The sequence below is a fragment of the Triticum urartu genome, chromosome 3 (genome assembly GCF_003073215.2).
Source record: "Triticum urartu cultivar G1812 chromosome 3, Tu2.1, whole genome shotgun sequence".
NCBI classification, from domain to species: Eukaryota; Viridiplantae; Streptophyta; class Magnoliopsida; order Poales; family Poaceae; genus Triticum; species Triticum urartu.
Window position 1 is genome coordinate 496,187,631 of NC_053024.1, and position 11,077 is coordinate 496,198,707.

Consider the following 11,077-nt stretch of genomic DNA (forward strand, 5'->3'; position numbering starts at 1 on the left):
ACACGAGCCCTAATAAACTTTATGAGATTGCAAGATGGGCCAACTATTAATAAAATATGACACATTAAAAATTTACTATTATACATGTCGGCTATTAAATTGGCTCTAGATGACATGGCAACTCTTTGTAACCGATTGTTGGCTATATTATTAACCATGCTCTTAGAAGCAGCCGACGTTTTTTTCCTAGCAATACTTGTTTTATTTAGCATCAAATGCAAAGTACAGCTAGCCTGAACTGTACTTGATTCGTTTACAACCCTCAGAAAAGATGGTGCCACGTCTCGTCATCTGTAACACAAATCTTATGCGGAGGGATCGTGGACCCGATCAGGCCATGACATTACCACATACTGCTCGAATCTGTGACCGTGTTCTCACAGAATGAGACACAACGGCGTACAGTTGACCGGTGCAGAACATTCAGATTTGCTGCAGCTTGAGTAGACTGACCTCATTGCACCATTTGATAACAAAAATTCTACGTGTTGGCATGCACACATTAATTGCTGGTCGTAGTATACTTAGACGTGATTACACCCGTCCCTAAGCGTGCGTGCACGGTCACAGCGAGAGCGCGACGAGGATGGCCTGGCGGCACCGCGCGCGCGCCGTCTCGACGCGCTCCTTGACGGTCTCCTCCTTGACGGCGGCTTTGACCATCTCGACGTCCATCTCCACCAGCCGCAGCACGCGGAAGAGCTCCGTCGCCACGCGCTCGTCCACGCCGCCCTCGGCCATCAGGATCTCCGCCTCCTCCCGGGCGCGCTCCGTCACCACGCCCGCCACCGTGCCCAGCAGCGCGCCCGACCCGTACCGCCCGCGCTCCATCAGCCCCTCCAGCTTCTCCAGAAAGTCGGCGATGGCCCACCCCTTGGGCTTCTCCAGGGGGAGATTCTTGGTGCGCTTCCACCCGATCTCGTAGTTGGGCGGCTCCTCCTGCGTCAGCGCCGTCCGGCGGAGGCGTCCGTCCGTCGAGATGGCCGACGGCACGCGCCGGACCACCGAGAAGGAGGTGGTCGCCGTCGCCGACGGCGGGGTCTCGTCGTCGGGGATGCGGTGGGGGTTGGCGTCGGCCTCGTCGGGAGTGGGTTCTTGCTCCTCGTCCTGGTTGCCCTCTTGCTGGGCGGGCTTTGGGGTGGAGGTGGTCGGTTTGGGCGCCGCGGTGCAGCGTACGGCAGTGATGGGGGCGATAGGGACTTGTGGTTTGGGAGTGGAGAGGAAAGGTTTGGGAGGGAGGAGAGGGCGGAGGAAGGAGGCGGCCATTGCGGATGAGGCGTGGTGGGAAATGGTGAAGCGAATGGCTGTGCAGTTTCTACGTGATAGATAGGTTTGGAGATAAGCTTACAAATGCGCTCTGTCGCCGCGCGAGAACAGAGAAGAGACATCAGACTCGAGCTGGATCGAATCGATATTTGTGGGAACAGGATTAAATCAGGAAAAAGGCTTCTAATCTACACTTCAAGTAGTGTGAATTTTGTGAATCAATCTATAGTTGGATGGATTTTTTTTTTTAGAAAATGTAGTTGGATGGATGGTCAGAGAGACTGTGGTATCCTCAGTAGTGGCTAATCTAGACAGAAACTGAAGGGTGGGTTCAAAGCCTGTATCATGCCAATATCGGTTGGGTTGGGCTTGTAAGTGGCTGAGTTGGGCCATGAAACTAGTAGTAAAAAAATTTCTTGCAGTGCTAGAGGGGGGCTCCTGATCCTCAGCCCATCAAGGTTCAAATCTTGATGCTCGCATTTATTCCTGGATTTATTTCAGGATTTTTTGTGATGCGCATTCAGTTAAAGGAAATATTCTCGTCGATGACGAAGCGTCTATGATAACTTCGTAAATATCTAGATGATATGCCGGCTCATCTAGAGACACAGTGAGCAACCCCCAGCTACACAGTGAGCCGGCCCATCTTAGCCAAGCGTACAGTAGGCCTTCAATCTGGTTTTGTGAACATTCTAAAAGATTCCGCCTGCTTTTGTTCGGTTTTCTTCATCTTTGCCTTTCTCTTTACTCTCTTTCAGGTTTTTTCTTCTGGTTTTCATCTATTTTTCTTTTTTTCAGATTCTTTTTCTTTTCTCCTTTAATTTCAAATTTTGAACTTTTAAAAATTCATGAATATTTTTCAAACTCATGAAGTTTTTCCAAATCCATGAACATTTTTAAAATTCGCCAACTTTTTTCAAATTCATGAACATTCTATCAAATTGTTGAAAATTTTCAACTTCCCAAAAGTTTTCAAATTTTGTGAACATTTGTTATATCCACAAACATTTTTCAGATTCATGAACTTTTTCAAATTTACAAAAAAATCAAATTTTTGAAATTTTCCAAATTCATGATTTTTTCTGAATTCACAAACTTTTCCAAAATTTGTGAACGCCTTTTAAATTCATGATTTTTTTTCCAAATTTGCAATTTTTTCCAAATTCATGATTTTTTTCTTAAATCCACGAATTTCCTTTTTCAAATTTGTGAACTTTTTTTGGAATTCACACACTTTTTCCAAATCTGCAAACCATTTTTTCAAATCCATGAACACTTTTAAAGTATGTTTTTTTCAAGTCTATAGAAAAACGGGAAGCCTGTTTTCCCCCTCAAACCATCACTAGTTTTTTCTGAACTAACAACAAGCGAGCGAGCCAGCAGATCGGTCTAGCAATCAAGCAAGCCCGAGCCGATCTAGCGATCAAATGACTGTGACCTAGCAATCAAGAGAGCGAGCGATCAAGGGGTGCTTAATGGGCGCCCAACCGAGCGTTCGCATGAGCGCTCACACGCAAGACCAGTAATGTAGGCGTTGAGGAGGAGGTCTCTCTAATCTACCGACTAATCACAAGCCTTGTTCGGCCGTCGAGACTTGCCTGCTCCCCTCCCGTGTGCCCATCCATACTCCCGCATACGTGGCTTAATTTGATTGGAACAAAATAAAGCCCGGCCCCACCCCCTTAAAATCAGGGGGGAGATGATTAGATTAGAAAGAAAAAAGGAAAAAATACAACCGTTGGATGAGGTGGGAGCACAGATGGGAGCATGAAAAGGGAGCAGGCAAGCCGGATCCGTCATGTGCAGGTGATAGGTGCCCCATGGGCCCACACACTACTTTTCGTTTTGCGTTAGGGTGGTCACAATGGAAAGTAGTATCATACTCTACTATCATGCGTATGATATTAGTGTATAATACTATCTCCACAGTGCATAGTATTATAGTTTGATATCATAGTGACCTCATTTGTTGTTATGCATGACAAATACTAATACATCATTTAATATGATACACTATCTTATCATGATACTCAATTTTCTCATTTAATTGTATGCCATCTTAGTAAAAATGTCTAGTTGATTTGCATGATATTACCTATAATACTCTTATTGTAACCAGTGTTAAACCTTCCTTGCCCACATTTGCTCCTCCATTGTGACACATTGCAAATGTTGTTGTCTCATGCGTGTTGATGCAAAGCTGCACCCTACCGTTCCAACCTAGCCAGTGCTTGTAACCGCTGCTCGGTGTTGCAGGGCCCAACCACACGTCGTCGCAAATGAGGCCCCACTAATGCAAGCCTCACGCTCCTCGTTGTTGATGCTTCATGCCCTTCGGTTCCTAGACACACCACACTATTGCAAAGGAGGCCCAGTGTTGCAAGGGCGCAAGGCCGAACCCCACTTGTCGGCAGCGCTCAACGCTGCATGGTCGATCCAGGAGCAATTGTGGGGTTGGTCATGAGGTTTTCGGGATCCACTGTGAAACTAAAACATGGAGCCCTTTAACACAAAAATCAACATATGTATATATGTGATATTCCAAAAAAAAAAATCAAGTGCTTACACCGACTCGTTCGAGGGATCGTTCTACAGCGACTCATCTTCTTCCACTGCATCTCGGAGTTGGTAACGATCTGACCCAAACCATTTTTGCATCTTCATAGTGTTCTTCGTTGATCATAGGGCAAAACAAATTATTTTCTACTATTTTTCCCAACTGTATGTATTCCACTGTACCAGCCATTGTGGTAGCCCCTTTGCATGTATAAAAGGAGGTCCATTACTACGTAGAAAAGGGTGCCAACCTTCAGCATTTGAGCACATGATACGTCTCCAACGTATTTATAATTTTTTATTGTTTCATGCTATTATATTATCATTTTTGTATGCTTTGTATGCCATTTTATATTATTTTTCTGGACTAACGTATTAATTTAGTGCCCAGCGTCAGTTCCTATTTTTTGCATGTTGTTTATTTTATAGAAAAACTATACCTACAGAAGTCCAAACATGATGAAATTTTATGATTATTTTTCTGGACAATAAGATACACTAGAAGTTCCAGGGAAGGACGAGAAGACCCACGAGGGCCCCACAAGCCAGGGTGGCGCGCCCCCTAACTTGTGGGCTCCACGTAGCTCCATTTCCCCTAATACTTGGTCTATAGATTCACATATATTCTGAAACCCTCGGAGCGAGACCCAAGACAATTCTTCCGCCGCCGCAAGCTTCCGTTTTTCGGCGATCCCATCTAGAGCCATGTTCCAGTACTCTGCCGGAGGGGGGAATCATTGGGGAGGCTATCTTCATCAACATTGTTACCTTCATGATGATGTGTGAGTAGTTCCTTCAGGACCTACGGGTCCATAGTAGTAGCTAGATGGCTCTCTCTCTCTCTCTCGATATTCAATATAATGATCTTCTCAGATGAATATAATGTAATTTTTTTGTGGTGTGTTTTTGGGGATCTGATGAATTGTGGGTTTATGATCATATTATTCATTGAAGCTATTTGAGTCTCTTGAGATTTATTTGCTGCGTAACTTTATAGCTTTGTATTTCTCTTTGATCTATCCGTCTACTTTGGCCAAGTTAGATTGATTTATCTTTAGCCGGAGAGGTTCTTTGTAGTAGGTTCAATCTTGGAGTGATCTTGTTGTTGGGTAACGTAGTAGAAAACAAAACAATTTGCACTTACACACACCCAAGATCAATATGAACATGCATAACGGGTTGTGATCACGATCGTTACCGTCACCGAGTTGCAGCGGAAAGAAGATTGTGTCAGTGTAGAGCATACTTGGTGTCCCTCAAACAGTCGATGAATGATCCCACAAACAGTCCCTCGAACCGAAGACCGAAAGCACGACCTCTCTACTTGGTTGCAAGTGTGCAACCTTCATGATCCGGTAGCGCTTCGTCATCCAGAGCTAATCGTCACTAGAAGGGGGAGATTAGAACCACAGTATACTTATAATTATGAGGATTATAGGATTAGTCTAGCTCTAATTAGTTAAAAAGGACTAACTAGAAGTAGAACTAGTCGTAGTACATAATTAATTTGCACTAGTGATTAAATTAAACTGATACATAATTGTGCTCCTACTCAGATCGATATCTCTCATAATTGATTTTAAGTGATTCAAGATCCTGATCTCATTGACACCCATGGATGGTAGCATCTCATATGATGTGAATTTCAATCTGTAGATCATATCACCATATGACTCTTGTTTATCTTTCGATGCTTCGTGCTCTGAGCCCGGAACTTTTCTGGTAGAACTTCAAGGCAACCGAGTGTTTCTGTTGTGAATTCCTACCTCACCCGCCTTACACTTTACTTCTTGTTTGTACTCATGGTAGCATGTAGTACTCCGAAGGCCACATGTTATAGACGGTTGCAACACTGGGAAGGACACCTTTTAACTTGATATCTATTGTGAGAGATCACCCTAATAATGGACTAATGTGCAATCAAGGGGTGCAAACAACAAAGGAATAAACATCTCAGGCAATTCATAAAAGTATGATATGGTATAGCCCTGGGCGCCGGGAATACTTCATGATCATCTCCAATATTCAGTTGAAGCGTCGTGATGGCCAATATTTTGTTGTCGTGGCAACTATTTCAAAAACGCTGTCGTGGCAGCAATTTCAAAAAACGTTGTCTTGGCGACCATTTCAGAAAACCTTGTCGTGGCACGAACTTATAGCTCCTTGTCCCGCACCTTAGTACACCTTCTCCACTTCGGGGTCCTCCATGTACGTTTGCCATCGTCACCTGTAACATGTAGGCTATCTCTATGATATTTACATTAATGTGGCAATCTCGTTGCTCCAGCCATCATGTTTTGACGTGCAGGCCACTTAACATTACAACATATAACCATCTCATACATAAACTCATTATCATGACGAAGGCTATACCACATCATATGCATACCCTACAAAACCAACTTAGATGTCCTCTAGTGGGTTTTAGCAAGTTTTAGTTATGTGGTTAACCCGTTTTAACATATAATACTATCTACCTACGTCCACAACGAAGGTGATAAATCTTGATGCTAGATTAAGTTTTGGGGTGTGTGAAAGAAGAGGCTTTTACAAAAAAAATCCCGTCCCCCACACTAAACTTCGTCAAATACGCGTGAACCCCTAGAAGATCGATCATCTTCATCACCCTTTTGTGTATGCAACTATTCACTATTCTTGACTATGGTGAAGGCCAAGAAACCATTAGCAGATCGTCGACAGCCAGAGCCGAGTGATTGTCAGACCTTGTGAAAAGCGACACCACGCCATCAATGAACTGAATGGAAGCAACACTCAAGGGAAGCATAGCAAGAACATCAAACCCTCACATCTACATGTGATCTAGATTGCAACCTCCACCTACTCATATAACTGCTCATGATGCCACTGTTGGGTAACATAGTAGAAAACAAAATAATGTATCTACGCACACCCAAGATCAATATGAATATACATAATGGGTTGTAATCATGATCGTTACCATCATCGAGTTGCAGCGGAAGAAGATTGTGTTGGTGTAGATGGTAGTTGGAGTCCCTCGAACCGTCGATGAACGATCCCACAAACAGTCCCTCGAACCAAAGACCGAAAGCACGACCTCTCTACTTGGTTGCAAGCGTCCTGCCTTCATTATCCGGCAGCGCTTTGCCGTCCAAGGCTAATCGTCACTGAAGAATTAGAGGGAGGAGATTAGAACCACACTAGGCTTCTAATTATGAGGATTAGAGGGTTAGTCTAGCTGTAATTAGTCAACTGGGACCAACTAGAACTGGAACTAGAAGAACTAGAGGAGGCTCAAAAACTTGTCTTATCAATATAACAAAAAACCCAAGTATATATAGGTTGGGGGAAGAGGAAGGGCTGCCACAAAAGAGGAAGGAGTCCTCCTTGGTGCGTCGGCTAGGGGGAGGAGTCCCCAATTCGGCCTCCTTCCTTAGGGGAGGGAGGGGCCTCCCCACTTGGGCCCTTGTGGGCCCAAGTTGCCTTCCACCTCTTGGCCTTTTAGGCCCGTTGATATTAAATTAAATATAAAAGTGTTCTAAATATTTTCAGACCATTTTATATATAATTTAACATCCCCAGAAACATTTTCCACCTATATATATATTTATCGGTAATACCCAGTATTACCCGATACTCTCCGAAACCCTTTCAGTGACCCAAAATGCTTTTGGATCCTCTCAAAACTATTCCGAATATTTATGAAACAATTCTGCAAATATGTTCTCATCACTTCCATCCTACTAACACTTAGCAGATCGTGGTTGCCTTAAGCTTGTGACCTCGTAGGTTCAGTAACTCGTAGACATGAATGAAACCCCTTCGCTTAATGACCGACAGTGGAACCTTGGACATCCATATAAATCCCTATGAGCAAACAAATGATATTCAAGAGAACCTTTGGTTATCATGTGATGTTCCCTTTTCTTAGTGATACTTCACAAAACTCGGGATGCATCAGTATCCTCCTGAGTCATCACATGCTCACTATACCATTATACCCGTTACCAGTTATGTTCTTCTTTCTCGTTATTGTGTCCGGGCATTCCCGTGACGTAGTCATCTGTGTCTGGCCAGACGATGATGGATGCCATCACACTGAGAGGCCCTAAGAATATATCTCCATCATCGAAGGAGCAAATCCCACTCTTGAGCTATCTAGTCCCTTGTCAAACTTTCTGGTCAACCTGTAATAAGTTGTTCTTAATGTTATGATCACTATGTTACGTGTCACGTTTGAGAAACCTCAAAGCCGTATAGTAAGAAGTGACTATGATACTCTCATGGTCTAAGGAGCAAAATCACATGTTAACACTTTGTGTTATTACAATTGATTACAGACGATATTAACTCAATTCATAACAGATAAGTTTGGGTCGATTCAACATGATCGTTCTTCCAACGTCATAATCTCAATGTTGTTTTAGGAGTACCGTTACACTTAACGATATCCTAATATCTGAAAGACGTGATCACCAACAACACTTGAGCTAGTCCTAGAGGCAAAACTCGGAACCTTCTATTTAATCTTTTATCATTCCACACGTGCATATGAGTTTTCCACTAAATGGCATATTCCAGTATCATAGTAGTTACAGCATAGAATATAAACTCTATAATTATGAATATTAAAATATAATAATACAAATATTATTGCCTCTAGGGCATATTTCCAACACTTGCCCTGTGATAGGAGGTGCAAAGGCACGTATTTGTATTGTCGCTACTAAGAATAAAACGACGGGGTTTGGTCATAGTGATTGGTCTTACTTTGTCTAAATTATATCATCTTGCTTAGAATGTTAATTTGTTTATCATGAACTTAATACTTTGAGATGCATACTTGATAGCAGTCTTGGGGTGGAGTAATAGTATTAGCGGCAGTTGGATTAATGATCTACTTGTCATGGATGTTGGGGATATAACTATTGGGTTAACCCGCCCAGGAGTGGCTGGGTTAAGCCACGGCGGTCCATCAAGACAAAGCCCATAAAGGCGCTGAAGATGGCGGTTCACTATGAAGACTCGTTAAAAGGCCCGAGGCCCGGAGACGGCTTAAAGCCCATAAGCGTAAACTGCCATATATGTATAACTTGTATTGTAAGGCATGTATATTTGGTAACCGAGCCGGACATGTTATATGAACCGACCGGGACTCTATAAAGCCGGTTGATGACCCACAAGTATAGGGGATCTATCGTAGTCCTTTCGATAATTAATAGTGTCGAACCCAACGAGGAGCAGAAGGAAATGATAAGCGGTTTCCAGCAAGGTATTCTCTGCAAGTACTGAAATAAGTGGTAACAGATAGTTTTGTGATAGGATAATTTGTAACGAGCAACAAGTAACAAAAGTAAATAAAGTGCAGCAAGGTGGCCCAATCCTTTTGTAGCAAAGGACAAGCCTGGACAAACTCTTATATGATGTAAAGCGCTCCCGAGGACACATGGGAATATCGTCAAGCTAGTTTTCATCACGTTCATATGATTCGCGTTCGGTACTTTGATAATTTGGTATGTGGGTGGACCGGTGCTTGGGTGTTGTCCTTACTTGGACAAACATCCCACTTATGATTAACCTCTATTGCAAGCATCCGCAAATACAACAAAAGTATTAAGGTAAACCTAACCGTAGCATGAAACATATGGATCCAAATCAGCCCCTTACGAAGCAACGCATAAACTAGGGTTTAAGCTTCTATCACTCTAGCAACCCATCATCTACTTATTACTTCCTAATGACTTCCTCTAGGCCCAAATAATGGTGAAGTGTCATGTAGTCGACGTTCACATAACACCACTAGAGGAGAGACAACATACATCTCATCAAAATATCTAACGAATACCAAATTCACATGACTACTAATAGCAAGACTTCTCCCATGTCCTCAGGAACAAAAGTAACTACTCACAAAGCATAAACATGTTCATAATCAGAGGGGTATTAATATGCATATAGGATCTGAACATATGATCTTCCACCAATTAAACCAACTAGCATCAACTACAAGGAGTAATTAACACTACTAGCAACCTACTAGGACCAATCCCGGACTTGAAGACAAGAATTGGATACAAGATATGAACTAGGGTTTTGAGATGAGATGGTGCTGATGAAGATGTTGATGGAGATTGCCCTCTCCCGATGAGAGGAGCGTTGGTGATGACGATGGCGATGATTTCCCCCTCCGGGAGGGAAGTTTCCCTGGCAGAACAGCTCCGCCAGAGCCCTAGATTGGTTCCGCCAGGGTTCCGCCTCGTGGCGGCGGAGTTTCGTCCGAGAAGATGGCTTATGATTTTTTTTCCCATCGAAAGACTCCATATAGCAGAAGATGGCCACCGGAGGGCCACCAGGGGGGCCACGAGGTAGGGGGCGCGCCCTGGGGGGTAGGGCGCGCCCCCCACCCTCGTGGGAAGGGTGTGGCCCCCTGGTGAGGTTCTTGCGCTCAGTATTTTTTATATATTTGGAAAACATCATCCGTGAAGTTTCAGGACTTTTGGAGCTGTGCAGAATAGGTCTCTAATATTTGCTCCTTTTCCAGCCCAGAATCCCAGCTGTCGGCATTCTCCCTCTTTATGTAAACCTTGTAAAATAAGAGAGAATAGGCATAAGTATTGTGACATAATGTGTAATGACATCCCATAATGCAATAAATATTGATATAAAAGCATGATGCAAAATGGACGTATCAATTCCCCCAAGCTTGGACCTCGCCTGTCCTCAAGCGAAAAGCTGAAATCGAAAAATATGTCCACATGTTTAGAGATAGAGGTGTCGATAAAAATAAAATATGGATATGAGGGCATCATGATCATTCTTAGAACAGTAACTTACATAATTCTTTGTCATATAATATCTAATGCTAGAGTAATAATTCAATCACAATATCAAGTAGGAATCGTAAACTTCATTGAAAACTAACAAACTACAATCTCGGTCATTGAAGCAATTGCAATTTATCATAACATAGGAAAGAGTCAATGTATAAGAGCTTTTCAACAAGTCCACATACTCAACTATCATATAATCTTTCACAATTGCTGACACTCACGCAATACTTATGGGTATGGAGTTTTAATCGTACACATAGAAAGATAGGGACTTATAGTTTTGCCTCCCAACGTTTTACCTTAAGGGTAATGTCAACAGTAATAGTTCATGAAAACTCACATCCAATTAGCCATATATACCAGGATCTTTCCAACATATTGTGCTTGTCAAAGGATAAAATGTAAAAAGGAAGGGTGAAGATCACCATGACTCTTATGCAATGTAG

At 43.0% G+C, this 11,077-nt stretch overlaps 1 protein-coding gene across 1 annotated transcript; it reads right to left on the reverse strand.

Annotated features, from left to right (window-relative positions):
* Nucleotides 1-338: 338 nt before the first annotated feature.
* LOC125544572 lies at nt 339-1,341 on the reverse strand. The gene has a single exon (XM_048708304.1). It carries the CDS (start codon nt 1,264-1,266, stop codon nt 565-567), a length of 702 nt encoding a protein of 233 aa, XP_048564261.1. The 5' UTR covers nt 1,267-1,341; the 3' UTR covers nt 339-564.
* Nucleotides 1,342-11,077: the final 9,736 nt, after the last annotated feature.

Coding starts and splice junctions, on each gene's coding strand:
- LOC125544572 (XM_048708304.1), bottom strand. CDS start 1,266: ATGGCCGCCTCCTTCCTCCGCCCTCTCCTCCCTCCCAAACCTTTCCTC.